This window comes from Dryas octopetala, chromosome 2 (genome assembly GCF_963921425.1).
Source record: "Dryas octopetala chromosome 2, drDryOcto1.1, whole genome shotgun sequence".
NCBI classification, from domain to species: Eukaryota; Viridiplantae; Streptophyta; class Magnoliopsida; order Rosales; family Rosaceae; genus Dryas; species Dryas octopetala.
The window spans coordinates 24,909,873-24,934,180 of record NC_141367.1 but is presented as its reverse complement, the minus strand read 5'-3'; the positions used below and the strand labels follow the sequence as shown (position 1 = coordinate 24,934,180).

At 35.6% G+C, this 24,308-nt stretch overlaps 4 protein-coding genes and 2 pseudogenes across 5 annotated transcripts; 5 read left to right on the top strand and 1 right to left on the bottom strand.

Moving 5' to 3' along the window:
* The first annotated feature begins 364 nt into the window (after positions 1-364).
* On the top strand, positions 365-6,213 carry LOC147294593 (potassium transporter 5-like; annotated as a pseudogene).
* Positions 6,214-6,656: 443 nt separating this feature from the next.
* LOC147294592 (putative protein S-acyltransferase 7) lies at positions 6,657-10,747 on the bottom strand. 2 transcript variants are annotated; one of them, XM_086231655.1, is made up of 6 exons: positions 10,245-10,747; positions 9,874-10,149; positions 9,344-9,526; positions 8,273-8,581; positions 7,626-7,859; positions 6,657-7,543 (listed from the first exon to the last, which is right to left on the bottom strand). In XM_086231655.1, the coding sequence occupies exons 2-6, from the start codon at positions 9,976-9,978 to the stop codon at positions 7,088-7,090; spliced, it is 1,287 nt and encodes a 428-aa protein (XP_086087781.1). In that variant the 5' UTR covers positions 9,979-10,149; positions 10,245-10,747; the 3' UTR covers positions 6,657-7,087. The 2 variants fall into 2 exon arrangements, with proteins under 2 accessions (XP_086087781.1, XP_086087782.1); XM_086231656.1 differs by having other exon boundaries at positions 9,874-10,080.
* A 1,862-nt stretch (positions 10,748-12,609) lies between these two features.
* On the top strand, positions 12,610-14,106 carry LOC147294591 (uncharacterized). The gene is made up of 4 exons (XM_086234227.1): positions 12,610-12,756; positions 12,854-12,929; positions 13,045-13,137; positions 13,628-14,106. Exons 1-4 carry the CDS (start codon positions 12,641-12,643, stop codon positions 13,931-13,933), a joined length of 591 nt encoding a protein of 196 aa, XP_086090353.1. The 5' UTR covers positions 12,610-12,640; the 3' UTR covers positions 13,934-14,106.
* Positions 14,107-14,515: 409 nt separating this feature from the next.
* On the top strand, positions 14,516-16,444 carry HYD1 (C-8,7 sterol isomerase). Its single transcript, XM_086233469.1, has 4 exons — positions 14,516-14,831; positions 15,404-15,550; positions 15,665-15,773; positions 15,910-16,444. The coding sequence occupies exons 1-4, from the start codon at positions 14,672-14,674 to the stop codon at positions 16,172-16,174; spliced, it is 681 nt and encodes a 226-aa protein (XP_086089595.1). The 5' UTR covers positions 14,516-14,671; the 3' UTR covers positions 16,175-16,444.
* Positions 16,445-17,545: 1,101 nt separating this feature from the next.
* Positions 17,546-18,822, top strand: LOC147294589 (uncharacterized; annotated as a pseudogene).
* A 3,444-nt stretch (positions 18,823-22,266) lies between these two features.
* On the top strand, positions 22,267-23,615 carry LOC147294588 (transcription elongation factor). The gene has a single exon (XM_086234092.1). It carries the CDS (start codon positions 22,793-22,795, stop codon positions 23,360-23,362), a length of 570 nt encoding a protein of 189 aa, XP_086090218.1. The 5' UTR covers positions 22,267-22,792; the 3' UTR covers positions 23,363-23,615.
* Positions 23,616-24,308: the final 693 nt, after the last annotated feature.

The following is a 24,308-nucleotide window of genomic DNA, read 5'->3' as shown; positions in this document are numbered from 1 at the left end:
TATGCGAGTTGGTGACTCGGACTCCAACCTACGGAAAACCTGTCTGATATAATGCTCCTTTCGTATGTTGTCAATGTTGGTGTACGTCTGTTTTGACATTGTTGTCTCGCCCGTGCACTTTTCTTGCTTGCCGAAATTTTAAAAGAATACGCGTAGCTGACATGTTTCTACTTAATAAACTAATTTGTGGGATAGCTAGCTAGATGAATAATTAGAATAAATTAAGGCAATAATAGAAGGATGAAGAATTGATTAATGAATCAAGTAATTAACAAGCTAGGTCAGAACTGAGACTTGCTTAATTAATTGCCTATAATACCCAAGGTAGCAATTAAGTTAATTAAGAGAAACAAAATCACGAGAAATGGCCGAGGAAGTGGTGAGAACAAGGCAAGAGACCGAAGAATTAGGAACAAGCAGCCACCTGAAGGAGAAAAAGGTCATGGGCAGAGCTACGTCGTGTAGACTCCCTCAGTTTGGAGGCTGGGAGAGTTTCCACGACTCAAAGCCATTCCTCACAGGTCTGTACCTATGTTTAGCTTTGTTATATGTTATAGGCCATGGGATTAGCTGAAGTAGTGAAAGTTGGTGGGGTTGAATTAGGATTATATTAGTTTCAAGATTCGATTCCCTTTAATATAACAAAAAAGTAATGATTTATTATAGATTTAATTTATTTTCTGATATACTGGCCGGCTTGAAATTAACTAAACCTTTTTTTATTTGTTTTGATCATGTAAGCTGGATGAGAACGTTAAGTTTGGCATTTCAGAGTATAGGGGATTAGGGGTGGTGTATGGGGGGGGGGGGGGGGGACATAGGGACGTCTCCACTCTATGTATACTCTAGCACTTTCACCAACCGAATAGGCCAAAATGAGGACATTCTAGGGGAGTTGTCTCTCATCATCTATACCATAGCGCTCATTCCCATGCTTAAGTATGTCTTCATCGTCTTGTGGGCCAATGATAATCGCGATGGTAAGATCGATATTATTAATTGAAGGGGCTCTTAATGTGATTTAAGTTAATTTGTTCGTAATTCATTCTCTCAGCTAGCTAGCTGGCTAGTTAGTTAGCTAACTTCTAATTATAACACAGATTAATTAACATATTCATCCAATTTTCATGAGAAAAACTTCGTGTGCAAGCATTGGCATTGTCATACCATAAAGGTTTAATTATCGATTTACCACCCAAAATTGTAACTCATTCTCACTTTGTCATCTGAAAATTTTTTTGTTCCAGATTATCACCTGTAACTTACATCCGTGTCCCATTTTACTTTGTTTTGTCAACAATTCCGTTAAAAATGATGACCTGGCCGTTAATGTTGACGTACGTGGCACGCTGGATGTGCTCTACATGTCACATATTTTCTTGTATTTTCTGATTTTTTTTATTTTCTTATTTATATAAACTTTAAAAATTAATTAAAAATAGCTCCGAACTTAAAAAAATACACGAAAAATTCTTATTGACTTATCTTGACTAGTACTAATTTACTATAGGGTCAAAATTCCAATTTTCTCTCTAAAAATTTTCATAAAATTGGAAAGTCCAAATTTATTTCTAGAAAATTAAAATACTCTAAACTCTTTGGAAATTCATAGGATAATCTCCCGAACTCTAAAAAATATAAGGTCTACACCATTAGTCTTCTAAAAACTAACAATACCTTTCTTGTGAACACTTGCTACCCAAAATACCTCTCGGTCTTAGAAGAAAATAAATTTCCCTATAAAATGAATTCTAGAAAAATTCTAGAATTTCTGTAAAGTCTCAAAATAATTCTCTAAAATAGGCTTTTGGTAATTTTCAAAATATTTTTGAGAATTTGTCCAAGAGTTTACGAAAATTCTAGAATTTTTTCTAGAATTTGTTTAATAGAGGAAAATTTATTTTAATTTTTTAGAAATAAATTTGGACTTTCTAATTTTTTTGAAAATTTTAAGAGAGAAAATTGGTAATTTAACCTGATAGTAAATTAGTGCTAGTCAAGACGAGTCCGTAGGAATTTTCTGTGTATTTTTCTAAGTTCGGAGTTATTTTTAACTAATTTTTAAACTATATACAAATAAAAAAAATAAAAAAAATTCAAAAAGCAAAGATGTGACACATGGTGCACATTCAGCGCGCCACATCAGCATTAACTGCCAGGTCATCATTTTTAACGGAATTATTGACAGAACAAGGTAAAATGGGACACAAATGTAAGTTACAGGTGGTAATCTGGGACAAAAAAACTTTCAGGTGACAAAGTGAGAATGAATTACAATTTTGGGTGGTAAATTGATAATTAAGCCTACCATAAATATATATATGATCATATCTTGTACTTTTAAGGTGCGGGTGGTGCACGCATCTAATCATTCAAAGAAAATCATTCATTAATTGTGTTTATATATGGTAGAGTTTCAAAAGAGAGATTTCTTTTGACAAGAACCAAAAGGGATTGTATTATTCGGGCTATCTGAACTAATATTATGAACCGTCTAAATTTTAGTTGTACATTTAAAATTGGGTAAAATACCTTTTTGGTCCCTGTATTTTGAGTCAAAAACACATTTGGTCCTCGTAGTTTTAATTTTGTCAATTTGGTCATTATATTTTATATTTTTTACAGTTTTGGTACATTATACACCTAACATAAAAATTTTCTTCAAATCAAAACTAATAACTTGTTTAAACTAGCAAGTTTTACTCAAAAAAGATTCAAAATTATGTATATAACCTTGAATTTTTTATTTTCAAATAAGAATTTAAAGAAGTCACAAATTTAAAGTTCAAACCCTAAACATTTTTTGAGCCTCAATTTCTTTAGCAAATAAACATGAAAATAAAATTTGAAAGTAGTTTTAGAAAGCCCATTAGATGATCTTTCAATCTCTCAACAAAATATTTCTTGAAAACAGGTGGATATTTTTTTCCCAAATTGAAGATTTAATTTTTGTTAAATTGTCCTAAGATTGCAAACTTCATAAAGCACAGGGACCAAATTGGCAAAATTGAAACCACGAGGACCAAATATGCTTTCAACTCAAAACACAGGACCAAAAATATATTTTACCCTTTAAAATTCATCTATGCAAAAAATCAATAAAATCAAAACTCATTTGATCGTTTAATTATCATCATGATTATTAATTTCAGTGTTTATCATAAACTTTGCGGTACTTGTCAAAAGAGATTCCTCTAAAGAAACTCCTCCTGATTTTCAAGTTTTGAGCTTTTTATAAGTAACGGTTTGGTTACTTGGTTCTCGTTGTCGATTTTAAGGAGAAAGTGGGTGGTTTTTTCTGCAAGCTCTTCTTGGGTTATGTCACGTGTCTCGTTTTGATTTCAGACTTTAGAGTAGATGGGTTTCCATCTTCTATCGTCTTCCTCTCCTTGTTTTTCAATTTTACGAGTCGAAGAGTTTCTTGCATAAGTTGTTCTGGATTTTAGAGAATTATGAATTGGGTTATTAGTTGGATTAAGTATTTACATGATTTTCTTGGCCAAAAAAACAAAAGTATCTACATGATTTCATTAATTAAACATAACTAACGGCCAGCAAGGGAAGATCCGCACACTTTTGTTTTTGCAAGATCCCTTCAGAGGATTTCTTTCTTTTTCATGGTCCAAGACATGTTATTTTATGAATAGTTAGTCAAGTCAATACCACAACAATTAATATGAATATGACGGCGGCCAGACCAAACAAAAGTAGGATCGAACATCCTTCACAAATATTTTGTATTTTCATATACCACAAATTAGAGCAATGCCCACTTTCATTAGTTATAAAAAATGGGTGATAATTGAGAAATAAGAACTAAAGTGTCTTAATTTTAACAAAAATAAGTGGTAATTGAATAATAGAGACTAAAGTTTCTTATTGCCATATCTTTCTATACAATTAATGAAGGTGGATATTACTCTAATTTCTTGTAGTGTCAGCAATAACTTTTGAATTTTTATTTAATACCTTGACGAACCAAGTAAATTTGTAGGCGGAACATTTGCACTGTACTCCTTGATATGCCGGCATGTAAAGGTGAGCTTAATTCCAAATAACCAACCTGAAGACAGAGAGCTCTCCAACTACAAACTTGAAACACCAACCAAGGAGTTGAGACGGGCTCAAACCATCAAGAAAAATCTCGAGAATAGTAAGATTGCCCAATATGTAATTTTCCTTGTCACCATTATGGGAACTTCCATGGTAATTGGAGTTGGGGTTCTTACTCCATCCATTTCAGGTAATTAATTAATTCATTCATTTGGTATAACACAATTCTTGAACTATGAATGTATTTTATTGAACAAATTAATAATGATTCAATACTAAATAAATACCCTTATAAGTTATGTTAATTTGCGTGTGTGCAGTCCTTTCTGCAGTGAGCGGGATCGATTCATTAGGCAAAGGTATAACGTATACACATGGTTTTTAATTTATACCAAACATGTAAATGAATTAATTGTGACACTCAATTTGCTAACAATATTGAGTGATAGTAAATATTCAGACGCTGTTGTGGGGATTTCTATAGTAATCTTGATCGCTCTCTTCGCTGTTCAACGATTTGGAACTGATAAAGTGGGCTTCACCTTTGGGCCTATTATCTTGGTGTGGTTCTTATTCATCAGTGGCATCGGTCTGTACAACTTGTTCAAATATGACATTGGTGTATTGCGTGCCTTTAATCCAAAATACATAATTGATTACTTCAAAAGAACTGGAAAACAAGGATGGGTTTCCCTTGGAGGAGTATTTCTCTGCATTACTGGTAATTAAGTATATATATACAATTATATTTAAATATATATATTTTTTCATATCTCTCCTTGTGAATCTCCATTAATTAACTAGTGACATATATGCATATATATATTTATATATTTATATATAAACCAGGGACGGAGGCCATGTTTGCTGATCTGGGTCACTTCAATGTCAAAGCAATCCAAGTAAGTAATTAGTAAATTAATACCCTATTGTATTATACAATTTGATTTATCTTAAGAGATTTAACGTTGAGGGATAAGTTGGAGATAAACTATTCAAGAGTTAGATTTACTTTAACGAATTATTAATTTCACAATCTTGTGAAATCAAACTATTAAATAGGTTTCTCTTATTTGTTCTTCATGTACGTTAAGTTCCTTAAGCAAGTCAGATATGATTTTGATTTTTGTCTTCTTCAGAAGAAAAAAATTAAAAAAATTAAATTAAATCCTTTTTTTTTTTGTTTTTTACTTTTTAAGCTAATTAAATATGAATGTGTCAATTGTAGAGAATTGTTTATTTGTTGAGTTGACCCCTCCAGAAAATAATATTATATATATAATGTTGCAGACCAGTTTCTCTTTCATCACATTTCCCGCATTAATAACGGCATATGACCTCAGCAAGTTCCCAGATCATGTGAAAAAAACATTCTACGACTCAATACCAGGTGAGTTCTCATCACTTCTCACACCCACCATGCATATTGGAAGTGTTCAACACTTCAACTCTCCTCTCCATATTAGGAAATTTTCTTATATATTGTGATCACTTCACAGTTCACACTTGACTGATTGACCAATTAATTAATATATTGTCTTCTTTAATTGGTATGCAGACGCTTTGTACTGGCCAACCTTTGTTGTGGCTGTAGCTGCTGCCATTATCGCCAGCCAAGCTATGATATCTGGGGCATTCTCAATCATCACTCAGTCCCTCAGTCTTGGCTGTTTCCCAAGAGTCAAGGTTGTTCATACCTCTGCCAAGTACGAGGGCCAGGTGTACATACCCGAGATCAACTACTTGCTTATGATTGCCTGTGTCATAGTCACTGCAGCCTTCAAGACCACAGACAAGATTGGCAACGCATATGGGATTGCGGTGGTCAGTGTAATGCTCATCACCACATGTTTGCTTACTCTCATAATGTTGGTCATATGGAAGACCAGCATATGGTTGATTGCTCTCTTCTTTGTGGTCTTCATTTCAATGGAGCTGATCTATGCCTCTTCAGTCTTGTACAAGTTCATTCAAGGCGGTTTCCTTCCTCTGGCTTTTGCTTCTGTGCTCATGGCAATCATGGGGATTTGGCACTATGTTCACAAGCAGAGATACATGTTTGAGCTCAACAATAAGGTTTCTAGTGAGTACTTGAGGAAATTGGCCTCTGACCCTAATATAAACCGAGTTGCAGCCAAAACTGGTGTAAGAAAATGGTGAATAATTGTGATAAATTACCTCTTTGTGTATCCTTCTGTTCCTAAGGGAAGGGGCTTACTCATATATAATATATAAAATTAAGTTTGCACTTAATCTATTAAGGTATTTCATTCCAATCTTCTGTGGTTGTTTGACAGATTGCATAATGCATGTGCTTGCTTCTCATTGCTCTCAATATGCTAATTTGTATACGGCTCCATCTTTTTTACTTTTGGGCCATGGTCATTGATTGAGGTTATCTGAAATTTCCTCATTTGTCTACAACCTCAATGCGACCTTCCCTACCTATGCATGTATCATCAACTTCGCTGAATTAGGAATTATGAATCAAATAGTACTTAGTCTCAATATTCTTAGCTATTTTCTACTTGCTTGTTTACAAGTTTGTTCTTCTTATGCCTCTCCTAGAGTCCTCAGTGTCTCAATGTTTTAAGAGATAAACTAGGAGTATACATTTCACAAATCTTCATAGCAGAAATTGAATTGTTTACACATGTCTAATTCTTTCTTCAACTTATAAAGGAGAACGACCAACCTATACATCCATGGATCTCAAACGCTTGCATGATTCAAAGCCACCACCAGAACTCTTACCACAATCTTCAAGCTCTTCCATGATTCCATCAAGAATAATGAATAAATTAGATGAGCAACTTGGTTTTCCCAAAGACATTATAGCAATACACTTGACCAAGTGTCCATGGAACCAGTTTGATACATGACAAGTGCCCTTACTATTTTGACTGAACCAGAGCTTTCAATCCGATGGCAGAGTTCATCACTATGTCAGTAACCCTTTCCAAGCATCTAGGTTAGCAGCTATTATCTTGGCTCTAAGATCAGAGCATACAATTGCTCATCAATTATTTAGGTCCTAACTCCTAAGCTCAACAGCCCCTTCAATTTTCTGTCTGCCTGTTGAACCATGTTCCGCACCATACTCTGCAGCCAACATTTGTATATCTGGTGCGCTCTGCCAGTTGACTTTGTGATCCCAGTTTGTATGTCTTGGCTGCGTCCCACACCTCCGCAATCCACCAACACTATCAATCTGACTCTGTATATCCTCAAGATCTTCAGCAGCAACAGCTTCTCGTTTTCCTATCTCTATGTCAGAATGTGCTTTGCGCAGCATCTCTGGGCTCATGGAATGCATGCATGGCGTTGAAGTGGTGAAGACAGAAGGTGAATCGCCCTTAACCTTTTCCCTGAAGTTATATTTAGATCTCGGAATTTTAGAGAAGAAGACTTCTGCAACATTGCTAAAACACCCACGATTGTATGGATTCCTCCTTACATTGTACCGATACCGAAAATTCTCATATGTTGTCTGCACAGACAAGAAAATGTTACTCAGAGATATAAAGAGAGAGGGAACACCAAACAGCAATAAAGGTAAAACAGCAAGGAACCTGATTCGTGAAAATTAAATAGAGATGGAATCCAGTGAGACCTCCAACAAACCAAGCAGCTCCGAATGTGTAGAGAATTAGAATTAACGAAACAGGCGACTTTGTTAAAGCACTCCAGAGACTGCAACTTTTAGCATCCATTATTTTCAATATGTTTACCCAGCAGAAGGAAAAGACATAGAGGCACAGCATGGTTGTGGAGGACACAAACATGAAAAAGAATCTGTAATTCCTCTGTCAATAATAACTTCAACCGTGTTAGGACTATGAAAAGAGAATAAAGTATCCAACAAAGATCATAGTGAGAAACTTATCCCCTTGAACTCAACAAGTGACAGACAGACACTCAACAAGTCACACTAAGAGATTTGCCTGATCGAAGAATCTAAATAACCAGTAAGAATCACCCAACCATGATATTCTTGTGGATCAACTTATCAAAATTTAATTTTTAATATATATACGTACATATATACAAACACTAAGATTATTGATATTATGCTAAAAATTCCAAAATTTGTGTGAGGACTTCATCTGCTATAAGGTTATGCTTTATCGTCATATTACAAAGATATTCAAAAATTTCTAAAAGAGAATGACTATGTAAATTCAAGCAAAAATGCGAAATTAATCAAAATGAAGCATACTTTCCCAATGCATTGCCCCACCCATGGGCAATGGTGATCAAAACGCTCAACGCAGTTGTTGCATATAGAGCAATGAGAGCATCGGGGTGGGCGATATAGCATGCATGTTTGACAATATTTTATCTTAACTAGCATGCCATTAACCCAAACATCTTTTGTGGGTGGTACACCTGGAGGTCCATTCTGACTTCCTGGCCAATCAGAAGAGAGACTAGAGATATAGCCATCATCTTCTGGTTCTGGATGATGCAGGTTGCGAGGAATAATGCCAGGATCTCTTGCAGATGTAATCAAGAGAAGAACAACAACCTGCACTAGTCAATAAGCAAAAAAACCAATTATAGAATTGTATACAAAAGTTCAATACTGCAAACAATATGTAAGCAAAGAAATTTTTTTCACAACACCAACTGGATCAACATATATATACTACTAGGTAGGACTACCAACTCATTTAAGGGGTTGCACCAATGAGCCTGAGTATAGCCAGGCAGGTCTTGTTGCCTTCTCTGTCCACAAGTGGACTCACTTCTATCTTAGTGAGGCGCTATGGCCTTATGCCACACCAAGTTGGTGGTGAGTGTAGTGACCTTAAGGTTAGAAGGCAAACCCACCATCATGGATGAGTAGCAAACCTAGAAACTGGACTAAGAAACCATGCATGTCGAACATCTTTCATTTCACAAAATTACATGGTAGAGTTTCATTTCACAAAATCACACAGTAGAGTTTCATTTCACAAAATCACAAACTAATAAAATAAATCATAAATGTTTGTCTCTGCCTTAAAGCAGAAATAAGAGTCTTTTAATTCCATATGCTACATCTGAGTTTCATATTTCCATATTAAGTCAAGTCAAATAAAACTTCTGCAAAAACATGGCAGAGTTAAACTGCGAATTTCATTTTCTTAGTAACTAAGCTGCAAAGCATATGACTGGAAATCTCTTCTCTTTCTCTCAGTTTTCTTCCTACTGTGATGGCATTACATATAATTTTGGCAATTTCAACACCTGATAGGAGGCTTAGAAGGGAATTGACAAACCAGTCGTCTAAAGAGGAAGAACTCACATATACTGCCAATACAGCACATATAGCCACTATAAGATGGCCAATATGGCGCGGTAGTTGATCAACTAGTCTTCGAGAAACAAAAGCACAGAACAGGATCACTGGAATCACAATGAGGGACACAGTAAGGAATAATGACCTCGCATCTGGACCCAATATAATTCTGCCTTTGAAGCAAAATCTCTGCAACACATTATGCAAAATGAGTTCTTTGTTAGGCCGTGAGACACACATTTATAATACTTAACATTATAAAAGAAAGTAACCCAAGTGGGAATCAAGAAGCACATACACAAAATTGTATCCGAAGACAGCCCAATCTACAAAATATGATAGAATTGTATTCATTCTCTGTCTTTCTTTTCATTTCTTTTTTCTTTTTCCTTTTTGTTACATGTAATGCAATGTAAGTAGCATTTGATGGCTTCACATATGAATCACCTTGGAAATAACTAATTCACCAATTCAACATTGTTATAAAAAGACATTTCAGGTGGGAGACAGAGAGATAGATAGATGATAGAGCCTACATTGTTTCCTTTCCAAAGTTGATAAAGTCGCAGGGGCGGACCACGGGCGTCCATAATTCGGTGGTGGGAGTCAGAATGCTGCGGTGGCAGAGCAGTCGTGTACATTCTTCCTCTTCCTCGTCGTCCTTCTCTACGGCCCGCCCTACAATCTTTGAAAGCTCAACGCATTTGATGGTTTTGACCCACCAGGCTCTGCCTCTGTACGATCTGCACCAGACACAACAATCCCAACCCTCAATGCCCCAACTCGCAACAAACAACACTCGTAGCATCAATCTATAACAACCAAGACATGGAATTCATTAACAGCAATTGATTAATGCCCATAAGAAAACTCAATCAAAGATCAAATCTTTGAACGCAAAACGCACCTTTTCTTTCCTGTTTTTGGTTTATTGGGTTTGTTGGAGGTGGGGACAAGAGAACCGAATCCGAATCCGAAGCTGTGTGCCCGTAACAGTGGAAACGAAACGAAGCGTTTGGGTTGGTGTTAGTTTGTGTTTGGAAACGCTGAGCTGTGAGAAAGTCGAAAAACTGGGTGGGGATTCGAGCGTCTCCAGACCCAAAGTCTCGGAAGACAAGTCCCAGAGGGACAATGCGCTGCTCCCCCGTGGCGATTTTCTTCCCGACGACTCGGATCGCCGACTTTTACGAATATTTTTTTGCTCCTTTAAAAAAAAAATTATTTATTTTTGTTTTCAACGTACGAGACGTACTAGAAACATAGGCGAACGTGGTCCTCGCCGGAGCTTTCTCTCACTGTAGGCTGTTTGTAGCTGACGAGGAGGAGATATGAGCTGTGCTTTGTTTAGCTTCCTTTGCTTCCTTGCCCCAGGCAACCACCAGACTTTTGGTTTTTTTGTTGTGTGAACAAAAAAACAACTACTCACTCTAGCACTTTCTGAATTTTTTTATTAAATTTGCAACTTCTTAAAGTGTTAAATGAATGTCTTTTTGGTCTTCCCCTCCTTTTCTTTTTGGACTAATGGTCCTCCCCTCGGACCCCTCCCCATGCATTGAAAATAGGCTCCTCCTTTTGCACTTTTCCTTTATCTTTATCTTTCTTCCTTTCTTTCATTTCTATCTATGATTTCATTTCATTTATTAAATATTTACAACATGTTGTTTATATCATATTAATTGATTATGTTTTGTATCATTTTTTTAATAGAAATGAAATCCACACCATTTAAAAGAATGATACAAAATATAATCAGTTGCAGTTAAAATTATTTAGAAGACATATATTGCCTATTAATTTCAGAGACAAGCCGTCAACTACTTTCTTAAAATTAAATCAATGTTTTTTACTTTTGTCATAACATTCTTTTATTAATAATTTTGGGCCACCTTCCATTTAGAAATTGTTGAAAACTAACTCAATGAGTCAATTCTAGGAAGCAAACTCATTAATTTTACACCAACTTATTAGTTATTAGTTATGTGTCTGTTGTGTAACCAACATATATGAATGCTAATCAATAGTTTGTTTATAAATGCAATGCAGCACATATATAGCTGCATATACAATGAATTAATTAATTAGTGTTATTTTGAGTCTTTGACTATGTTCATACATGAATGTATTTATTTTATTTCTGTGATATAATATTCGACGAAAAAGATACAAATAATATATACGATCATTTTATAAGTTTTTTCTTAAAAAAGCAAAAAGAAAAAAGCGAAAGAGGGAGGCGGTGAAATTAAGACTGAAGAATAAAAAAGATGGTCAAAAAGAAATTCCATGAGGAGTGACAGCCGACAACGCATTTGCTACTCCGACGTGCATGATATGTCTCGGAGAATCTTCGGCTCCGAAAGGGAGACGTTAGACCTTTTCTCTCTGTCTCAAGCAACAAATTAAAATCTTTGTTAATTTTCCTACGTACAGTACTACTCTTCCTAATTGTCTTATTATTTATTGTATATATTATTGTATTTGCATCATTGCATGTTGTCCTTATGTTGTTATATATCAGACAGACAGACAGTCTATCAGTATCATAATCAATTCAAACATGTATGCCACTCTCGTTAAATGATCAAATCTCAGCACCATTGCACCATTCCAATATGATATTTTGACACAAAAAAAAGTTTACCAAATTGATGAGTTTTAATTTCCTAATCCCGTATACCATTTTTTGGAACCACCAGATTAGGCTCAGGCACAGAGCACGTAGTGTCTGTCCTTTTTATTCTAATCAATTCATTCAGATTAACATTAGGGGTAACTGTAGGTACTTAAGATTATAAGTTATAACAAATTAAAAAGACTATATATCCTACTGTTAATATAACTCTTAAATTAATTACAAGCTAGCTAACGAAACTGATAATTGTTTGTGTGGTTGAAGACTTGAAGTTGTCACAAGTGCTTCACATAAGCGTTTATGAAATTAAGCCAGCATATGGAAAACGCTTCTCTGCCCCAACTGCTATATACTAACATTACTGCATGTATTGCCCTGCATCAGTCTGCTTTGGTGAGGTGAGATTAATTGGAATGGCAAAGTATGTTGAAGGTTCTAATCTTCTTGTACACTGCTGTGAACTTTTTAGCTTCTTTTTTTTTTTTAATTTCTAAAAGAAGAATAAGTTCCTATCTCCTTTATTCCCAAGATGTAAAAGTTTCCAAAATTCCTTATCAGGGTTTGGATTCTCATTAGTAGCCATTGATTTTGTATAGCAGCCACTTGCAGAAGAATCAGAAGTATGAGGTTTTAGTGCAAAGGTGGTGAGTAACTGTGAACATAATGGAGTAATGGACACAGGGGATTTAACTATTCAGGTCCTGAACCTTTCACCAAAGGTGACTTGTGAAGAGCTGACTACCTTCTTCTCTTATTGTGGAACTGTTCACACTATCCAGTTCTTGAGGTTATTACAAACTCTCATTGCTTATGTATTCTTAACTGCTTCATCTCTTCATTTTTTCTATATGTTGATAAATTTCATGTTATTTCATCAATTGCAGAGATAAAGACCTATTACCTTATGCTTTAGTGACTTTTGGGCAGCCATATGCTTTTCAAACTGCTCTTCTCCTTGATGTAGGCCAAAGAAACAAAAGACTAATATTAATCTGTTTATAATTTCAAATTAGTGTTTATTTTTATCTTTTTTCTATTGGTGTGTCTGAGAGGGATGGAATGATCACTTTTGCAGGGTGCTATATTTTCAGGACAACCAATTTGCATATTACCTGCATATGTTACATACATTCCTATAGTTTCAGATGAAGACATTGATGAGACCCAGGTTCACTTTCTCACTCTCTGATCTAGGCAATAACTTAGAATTTAATTTACAAACGACTTATTATATTTTTCATCTTTGTAGGACTTGAACATGTGCTTATTTGTTATGTGCTATTTTAGGGGTATATACAGGTAGTGTTTAGTTGGTGTTCAAACCACAAGCCCCAAGCCCCAAATTTGATTCCAATTTTCAACCAAACAATGGAATCGGTTTAGTTCTTTACCTGATTTAATTCCCTTGTTGATTGTCATTTTCCCAATTTCATCCCATTCCACCAATTAAACACCACCTATATATATACCCCACAGGCATAAACCAACCTATCACATAAACTAATAAGCACATGTTCAACCCATTAACAAATAGACCTTGATGAGTACTATAACAAGCCTAGCTTGATGATCAAGGTATGTCATATAGGATGAGGGACAATGCAGGACAACGAATTTAACTGATCAAACAATTAATGGCTTGATGTATGCTTTTCCAGAGCAAAAGCCAAGGATTCATCCCAGCAGCAGTTTATAAAACAATGCAGAGTAGGGCTTCAAAAGGTGTTAAAATGTTGAAGAAAAGCAAGGATGAGTTGGAGGAGAACTTGAAGCTGTCAGAGAAAGGTAGGATGCTAGTGGAACGAAAAGGATCGGCAATTTATGCTGTTGAGCAAGCAGCAGGACGCATGGGAACTGCCATCATGAACAATAACGTTGTTTCAATTGGTGCCACTTGTTTCTCTCGTGCACTTGACAAAGCCTCAAGGTCTGCCTCTGACTTGGGAATTAGGAAGAGGGATTAGAAACTGTAAATGAGCCTCTCAATTTTGTATATATGGTAATCTGTTTTGAACAACATTTTGCAATATTCTACGGTTGAATAATACGTATGATCTATACGCTTAATTTATGGTACACACTATATGATATATAAATAAATTATGAACTTAACGATTTATAAACGATACTTTAGTATAGAAAAGTGCGTAAAATCATGAGCCCTTGATTGATTCCTTTTCTTATCTCCTTCTTTCACTCACTTGATTTTCTTTTTAATTGGTTCTATAATATCTTTGATTGATTGTGTTATCTTTCATGTTTTTTCTTGTACATATTTTATTTAAATTTGTCAAAATTTAAGGATTAAAATGCATTGTATGTATACCCGTTTGTAGAAAAACTTCTCACAGATTAGCTTTAATTACTATGTTTTTTCCTTCTCTATATTCTCTCACTAAACAATCTTGTATTATGATTAATCATAATTAAAAATAAACACATAACAAGTTTTAATTGAGTGTGCCACTAAACAAGGTGAGGTGTGTTTGTACTTTGTACCATAGAATTTTGGAGGAGCATAGTAGGCTACGGGGCTTATTTCTAATTGGGCCATTATGATTTGTAAGATCCAATCCAAAATAATTTAGAAAGAGAAAACGGAGGAAAGGAGGAGACGGCGGCGAAAGTCATATCATTTTTGAGTTTTTGACTTATCTTGGAGTGTGAGATAGCAAGAACCAAACTACCAACGGAAAGCGAAAATGGAGGGATCCAATTCTGCGACATATGAGAATCATCCGTACGTGCCGAGGGATCTAAAGCTACCGGGATTCGTACCCGTCTTCCTCTCACAGTCCACCATTATTGGGGTCTATGGCCTCGCCTCCCTACTCGTCGTTTCGCTGACCTGGCTCGTCTCCGGTACTCCCTCACTTCTTTCTTATCAGATCCCAATTTTGTTCAATCTTACTATCTGAATATCATTTTAGTTTACTATTTCATTTGATGCATGAAGTGAGTCATCATAGACTCGTTGATGGGACCCGGAAAGTGTACATCTTTGTGGGACTTTTATGCTTTGCAAATTCAACCATTGTTAAAGCTTGAATCTTGACAGTCTCACTCGCATAAGAATGATCCAATTTCATTTCCAATCACATTTTGGATTCATGGGTAGTTGGGTACATCTGAAAGGTCCTTGCCTGCACAAACAGATCCACAATCAAATGTTTCTCTGGCCTCTAGTTAATTTGTAGTTGACCATTATCATCATGAATCATACATCCTACGTTTGGTCCTTATGGTTGATTCAACCAAGCAAATAAGACCTGCTTTTAGCTTATATCTGTCGATAACTTGGTATGATTTGCTCTCTACAGTGTAGCTGTTAATGTTAATGTTCTTTTTTATTTTTTAATTCAAATCAATGTGTTTGGCATTTTGAAACACAAAAATGGTCTCATGGGCATGTTTCACTTTTTGCTATGTGCCAGGGCGATCCCCAAAGAAATCAAGAATTGATAGATGGCTTATGTGTTGGTGGGCTTTCACGGGCCTCACGCACTTGATACTTGAAGGATATTTTGTGTTCTCGCCCGAGTTTTACAAGGATAAGACTGCTTGTTACCTGGCTGAAGTTTGTAAGTTCTGTTTCATATCATCCCTCCATCCAAGACAATCATTTGTTTCATGTTGGCAGAACTGTTAGGCCTTTAGTGGTTTGTATAGTTATACTCATAGATTAAAATTGGCAGGGAAAGAGTACAGCAAAGGTGATTCAAGATATGTAGGTAGGGATGCAGGAGTTGTTGCTGTTGAAGGAATAACTGCAGTTTTGGAGGGTCCAGCTAGCCTTCTTGCAGTGTAAGATTTTGAGTAGGATCATCATGAAGTTTATGCTGCACAATATAAAATTCGATTTTCAAATTGCAATCTGAAAGTAGAATGTATGTGCAATCATCTTCTGCTATCTAAATAATGGTGTTTTGATTCTTGCCAGGTACGCAATAGCTAAAGGCAAGTCATATAGCTACGTGCTTCAGCTAGCTATTTCGTTGGGGCAGCTTTATGGAACTGCTGTATATTTCATAACATCCTACTTGGAAGGTGATAACTTTGCTGCAAGTTCATTTTACTACTATGCATACTACATCGTTGCAAATGCCTCCTGGGTTGTAATACCCACACTCATTTCCATCCGGTGTTGGAAGAAGATATGTGCAGCAGTACATGTTCAAGGCCAGAAAAAGACCAAAGTTCGCTGAGGTTGACTTCCAATTAATACGTTTTGAGATTCTTGTAGTTTCAAGTTATGATTGTTTTTAATGCCTTTATCTAATAATAATATGATTAATTTGTCGACTCATTAGACCATGAAAAAGTCATTTAGACATTTCAAGCTGTAAAGACAATATTTTTTTGAGTTCTGACCACAAAGCCTTACAAACAATGAATGGTTTCTTGCACTGAGAATGTTTTTTAAGGATTTGATTGTGTGCTACTACTCGTATAATTGGAAGAGACGGTTTCTTGTATTTATAAGTTTTATTGAACCTGCTACAACTCATCTTTGAATCTGTAATTACCACTTTCATGGGAAAGTCAGGTTCATTGTGATCATTGGAAAATCTTATGCCAATGTTTATGGGCTTGATACTTCAGTCAGATCTGGTTAAGCTTGGGTGTATGTCATATTTAGATGATTTAGTAACCAATGACTGTACACCATAAATTTTAAAATCTTAAGTTAGTACTAATGGCATCAGCTAATGCCCACTGTTTAGGAGCTGTATATCCTTAGTTGCTGCTTCCCCTGCTTTTTCAATGTTGAACATGCAGTGTATACCCCCTACATATATATTTTTTAAGAAAAGAGTCCATGCTAGATTTTGGACCACATTTATGCCACACATCTCTAATAAAGGCGAAGTTCACTTTTATATATATATATATAGAGGAAATTACAGATTTGGTCCACTTATTTTATACCTAGTTCAATTTTGGTCCACGATCTTTTTTAAGTTCTGTTTTGGTCCACTAATTGTTTCATTTGTTCAATAAAGGTCCAGATTTGTGACTTTAAATTCTTTGGGTTGTGTTTTCTTCAATTATAATTGAAGTATAAGTTATATTTCATTATTTCTTAATCATAAAAACAAATTTGGAGTACTAGAATCTAAGAGAATTGAGATTTGGTGAAGTTTGAAAAATTGGCAGTTTCGGGTACCCTACTTTGGGGTCAATTATCTTGAGTTTTAGAACTTCAATTTGAATGATCTTTATATGGTTGTAAAGAAGAAATACATAGCTTTAAAACAAGTATATGTTTGCTGAATTTGGGTGAGATTTGATAGGGTAAAAGGCAGGCCAAATTTGAGAAAACAAATCTGGACCTTTATTAAACAAATGAAACAATTAGTGGACCAAAACATAACTTAAAAAAGATTGTGGACCAAAATTGAACTAGATATAAAATAATTGGACTAAATCTATAATTTCCTCGTATATATATATATATATATATCATATATGAATTTCACTGTATTAACGGTGCATTACCCAAATATGATACAAATAGTTTTATTTCTCTTTTTTAACCTGCCTAACTCCCTTTTGATTTGTTGAGAGACTGAATCAGTAAACCTCAGAATTCTCTCGAGTGTGGTGTTGTTATCTTGTAATCAACGGTAGGTTGTCAATGATGCACCCGCAGACCTTAATTGGTTCACGCGTCCCACTTAATAATGGGACCTTTTTCTTTCAATACTTGCTCTCCGTACAGAGCCAGCAGAAAAATATCTTCTTCCTCTCTCCTTCCTTTCTCTCTATTCCTTCTCCTCTGTCTCTCTCTTATGTTATCTGAATGACCAGAGGCAGAGCTGAGATGATTAGGAACTTGATGGACTGCAGCTCTATAGAACTGAAGGTAATCTCCTGCAGGGATCTCAGAGGCTTCAACTTTTTCCAGAAGCTGTCGGTCTACACTGTCGTCTCCATCTTCAACGATGAAATGAAGAAGGACGAACAACAAAACCATCTGCAGCTTCAAAAAACACCAGTTGATAGAGATGGCAATGGGAACCCAGAATGGAATCACACCATGCACTTCGACATCAAAACCGTCTCTCTTAATGTCGATAATTACGACCATTGGTTCATCAAATTCGATATGCGCAGTGAAGGAATCATGTTCGGGATGAAGAGCCTGGGCAAAGTCCGAGTCCCTTTCAAGGATTTGATTGATGAATTCAATGAAGCAGTCAGGTATATGAGTTATCAGGTTCGGACTAGTGACGGTAAGCCTAATGGGGTCTTGAATTTTTCTTACAAGGTAATTGGGAACAACAACAACAACAATATTAGTGGATTAATTCATGAGTCCCAGGATACTGAATCCCCATCTGGGATTCATTACCCCACCTTAGAATTAGAGCAAAACCAGTCACAGGGTATATGCTATCCTTCACTGGATGATATTGTTTCTTCTAACCTTTTGCCAAGAATTCCTGTTCCTTCTCCAAAGTTCTGCCATTGGAGACCAGAATCTGATTATAACATAAGCCTTCCAACACCACCACCCCTTCCATTTTCGCTTCCTGCAGCTGTGCCTGCAGGTGTGTATCATCATCATCATCATCATCCATGTCAACCTCCGGGGCCATATTGGTACGGTGGTACCCATCAGAGTTGACAAACCATGGTTACAGTTTCTGCAGGAACCCTTCAGGGGTTGGACAACTGGGGATGGTTGATCATAGCGATTCATGGAGGAGTACTAGTCCAGAAGATAGAAGTGACATCCTTCAAGTTCCAGACTCAGGGACTCATAATGGCAGTTGCAACTAGCTTGCAGAGTTTAGCTCATGTGATCGATCATGAGTTTATATGTAAGTGTTGTATTTGCATTACATGATTGTATATAGTATATACAGAAATTTTGTGATATATTATTAACCTTGTTGTTCTAATTGTAGATTACCAATTTTATTGCCTTCTTGCATATCATTATTGGGTGTGTCGGCTGGGTTGAAACTTGTGAATATTTTACGCAGCCCCAGCTTTTGGATTATTTAAAGTAAGCACTATGCAGTACTGCCCTTGAGGTTTAATTGGGTGTATAGTCAAGCTGTAATTGGGTGTCTTCTTCCTTGTAAATTTAAAACAGCTGGCCACCCCAATAATGCCCTTGAGGTTTCTGGAACAGTAGGAAGCTTTTCAATTAAATGTGGACCTCTCAATTCTCATACAAAAGCAGACTGACCCAGATATGCTAGCTCTCGAATCTCAACAACCAGCTTTAAGGCTTTTGTTTCCCATTTTAGCCTTGAAGAAAAAGTTAATTTAACTATGAAACCATGCCCGTTTTAGTTATTTCATTGTAAATGAGAATGGGTTTTGATTAAGTAAATATTAAATACAAAATCAGAGTTGGTGCATATATATATATATAGGGATTAATACCATTTTGCTCCCCCGACTATTACACTTGTATCAGTTTGCTCCCCAGACTTCTAATTTGGAAAATTAAGGACTCTGACTTTTTCAATTTTACCAATTGAGGTTCTTTTGTCAATTTACACATTTTTTATCCAAATCTTTGAGGGCAAAATGGTCCCTTCCAATTAGATCTTATCATTTTTTCCTCATGCATCATTTTTCCTCTTTTATTTATTGCTAAATTTTGCTTGATCATCTCGACATTTTAGATGAAAAATGTATAAATTGACGGAATAACCTTAATTGGCAAAATTGAAAAAGTCAGGGTCCTTAATTTTCTAAATTAGAAATCTGTGGAGCAAACTGATACATGTGTAATAGTCTGGAGAGCAAAATGACATTAATCCCATATATATATATATATATAGTCAACATAGACAGTCCAGATACTAAGTTACTAACTCGGTACGTGTAACATCAATGTAGGGATACTGTCATGGTCCGTATACCCCACGGTGGACTTGACGAGAGCAATAGCGTGATGAAGGTCCGTTTGACTGTTATTTATTTGAAAAAATTACAGTTTAGTCTTTCTAATATTTTTTATTTAAAAAAAAAGTTATGATTTTTTTTAAATAAAGTTCTTTGATTATTGTCTTGTCAAAAAAATATCATTATTTTTTTATTTTTTGAAAGTATAAGATATGGGTTAACCTCATACCCTCTTAGGGTATAGAATGAGATTTGTGGAGACTGCATATTAGGTTAACTGTGAGATTTTGGGCATTTTTTGAGGGTATAGGGTTCGAGTTAACTTTATACATTCTTAGGATATAGAATGAGGTTTGTGGAGGTTGCATATTAGGTTTTAACTCTGAGATTTTGGGCGAAAATATAAAGCCGACAAATCAGGGCATGACAAAGAAGTAAAAATGCACTGTCAAATAATCGAAAATGGCCACCAACCGCTCAACATCTGGTATGTGTGAAAAAAAATAAAAAATAATGGACCAATATTGTGTAACATGAAATGATTACAATATTATTGGACTTTAGTTAGAATTTTAAAAGTTATAAAGCTTTATTTAGTATATTACAAAATTAAATGACCTAAATAAAAGTCTCCTTATTTATTTTGTCTTTCTTCTTGACCAAGTCACTAACACAATTGACGTATTGAGCTAGATCAATTCATAGGACTTTTGAGTACCCATTCCCATTCAATCTATTAATGAAAACAATCTTCTAACTAACGAACTTGACCCAAGTTTAATTATTAAAGACGTACTCAAATGATTTAATCTCCATAGAACATTAATCATATTTTTTTTTTCTCTTTCTCTAATGGATCAATTTAAAAAACCATACTAGCTAGCTAAAGAGGTACTTCTAGTTTTAGGGCTGTAATTTCTTGGGTTCATTAATTATTTTACTCTCAGGACACAAGAGATGCATCATGCATGTGTGATTATTATGCACATATAAAGGTTTATCAGGGATTCATGTAACTTGCTTCTAATTATGTGCAATTAATCATGTAACTTGCTTCTAATTATGTGCAATTAATGTGCATGAGGTGCCTGGCTAGCATAGCAAAGGGTAGCTTTGTAATTTGCTGCTAAAGTACATTGATCCTCTGTTTGAAAGCCAAGCTTAAATACCGTATGATTCACGGGGATACCAAAATTTCTCAACTGCTATTGATCGAATTGAGAGTCAAAGACATTGTATTAACGAAATTTGGTTATGTATAATTTTAACACCATATAACATATTGACATGTATCAACAAAATTCTCCATATCTTTGAAATAAAGTTTTAGGAACCTGCACTGCAGCATAAACACAATTAAAGTTATGGAATAGGTGAATAGCTAGCTAATAATTATCTCAACTTGTATTATTTAATTAGTTGATACATAGAGAAATTAATATTATAAAGTAAGGTATTTAATTCATATTTCCTTTTGTGAAGGACAACTATAAAGCTTCCATGCATATATGCATGGTTGTGGCTTAATTAATTTCCTTGGCAAATAAATCAAGAAAGCAGCTGCTGGCTTGGCTATTCTGTCTTCCATATATCTTTGTCTAAAGGACCAAATTAAAGCCCAAAGGGCACGTACACAACACAATGAATTACAGAAACCGTGATTGATAATGTCAGAAAATAGGTACAATCTAGAAATGCAATACTGTCAAGTGTCATCCCAGCTTGAGCTTCTTCCTGCGGCCTTCCACTTGTTCTTTAGTTAATTCAATCTAAAAAATTATTAATTAATGGGGAGCATGTTCCTTAGGAAGCAACTGGTGCTAATTAATTCGTTTTATAAGTTTAATTAATTGTATTCGATCTATCGATCCCTTGTATTTGACCGTTGTGTTATTCAATCCCTGAACTAAGTACAGACCATATTCCTTTAATTACTAGATGCAGCTTTTTTATGTAAACTTCATACGTACGCCATTAGATCGCTAGATTAATTGTCAGTAATATCATCAAACGACATCGGTTTAATTAATTTGGACGGATGTGGTGATCCGTCTCTGAATTCCAATCTCTATTATTATAATTTTTTTTTTTATCAATGTTTGTTCTCATACAGTGATTGGGATTATCTGTGAAAGAAGACGAGGATGTTTCCCCATTAGGTAATATGTGCTCTCAATGTATAATCAGTACATTAGGTAATATGTGCTCAAAATAGGTATCAATGACCCTGGAGAAATGATCTTATTGTATCCATAATGATTTTAATTAATGCATGCCAATTAAGTTGGGCCTGAAGAACATGCACAACATGCATGATGTTCACTGTATGAACTATGATTAGTACATTCACATTAACTGATAAAACATATATATTAATATATTAATTTTTGCAATGTGCAGGAACCCAAAATTAGTGCTTGAGCAAAGAATTATTGTTTACTTTTCTGTCCATTAGTACTTTTCACTGGCTTTAACTTTTTCACCGTCCAAAGCGCCCTTGTTTAAGACCTTTTTCTCAATTAGAAAAGTGAAAAAAAATCTGCCCCCACCTGCAGAAGAATCCCCTTTATAAATCCACCACCTGCACATGGCATTACTTACTTTGCTAAGGCTTCAATATTATAATTGTCTAGTAGTCGTACACGTGTAGGACGTGGATGAATCTAGAAGATGATGAACTGTGCTAAGAAATTAACTTCCTAATTTTCTAATATTTTTTGTTGCTTTCACTCACTTTCGCCCCACCCCACCACCAAAAGCAGCAGCTTTAATTTTGTGTTGTATATAAACTCGCCAAACCCTCCTGTAGTCCTTCATGCAAAGCTTCCATTAATTATAAACTACCCTTCAATCTCCAACTCATCGATCATCAAATATCTGATATCTATCTATCTTTCTTAATTTCTTTCGCTACTCAAATCAAGGGTTTGTTGTAATCAAGCAAGATTAAAATCATGAAGAGCAAGGCAGCTGCTTTCTTGAAGCAGATAATGAGCTTGTTGAGTTCTGTAGCCAAAGCCAAGTCAATGGCCATCAAGAGCAAAACCAGCGCCGCAAAAGCCCGCCTCATAATGTTCTCTTTAGTCAAGAACAAGAAGGTTCTGCTGGACACAGTCTCCCACAAGATTCACAGTCTCCTCGGCCATCATCACCAAAGCCGAGACGACGAGGCAGACCAGAGCAAGGCCATTGTTCTCTACAACGCCATGGTCAACGAGTACTCGCGCTCGGCCGGTTTGAGCCGCCTGCACACCATTGGAGATGATGACGACGACGACAAGTATCCAGATCTAAGGCACACGTTGTTCGACGAAGAGGAGAACTTCGATGATCTTCAGAACGGGACGTCTGTGATTGACATGGTGAGGGATTCCAAGGCAGAAGGAGAGGATTTCAGGCTGGAAGATGAGATCGATCATGTTGCGGATTTGTTCATTAATAGGTTTCACAAACAGATGCGCATGCAGAAGCTTTTGTCTTTCAAAAGGAACCAGCAGGAAATGCTCGAGAGAAGCGTCGACTGACTCACCCGCCCGCTCGATCACTTTTGTAGGCCGGGGCCGATCCAACGCTATTTATTCATCCAATTAAGGCTTGCAGGCTTCACAACCAATAGGTTAACGTATCGGATTTGCCTGCAGCCTTAGGCATATATGCATATTGGCTTGCTTTTCAGAAGCTACAAGTATATGCATTCAAAACACCTTCGGGTTTAGGACTTGTTTTTCAAAATTTACTTTTCCTTTCTCTTCAAATTTGTTGCCGTAATTGTATTTTACATCAATGGCTGTGAAACGTACTACGTACTACTGGTATGTATAGTACTCTTGATATGGAATAAAGGGTTCAATAACCTTTCAGTCAACTGCTCATAGATATAATTACTAAATTTGAATTTTCAAATCTCGTGTATCTCTAAATTTCAGCTGAAAGTTCCACATCCAAACATAGTCTAAATAATGAAATTGTGTTGAGACGAGAAACTTTTATAACGGTCCTATTGGTGTCTAGCACATTGAACCTATAGGATTCTCACATGTATAAAACGTTTCTCTATTCAAGAGATCGAAAAATTATTGAGTGTATCTGATACATCGTTATGTGGTGTAACCAATTTAATATGTACGGATATTATTAGACGATATATTTATATTAGTAAGGTATAATATTAATAATTTTTACTCATATTATAACACATTAGATTAGTTACACCACCACCTATCCAATGTATCGCTATACAGAATCATTTTTCTAAAATAACATATACAGTATTCTTGCTTTTATCTTTGAAGGTGGAGCAGGGTCGGTATTGTAATTAAAAAGTAAAGTTGGGTCATTTATCATCTGTACACTGTAGGCTTAATTAGTGGATCTCAAATTTGTCCACGATGAGAGACCACACGGCCCAACAGAGCCCAGCATCTATGGGCTTTAATTGGGGTCCCAATATCATCACAGACACAGGATGAG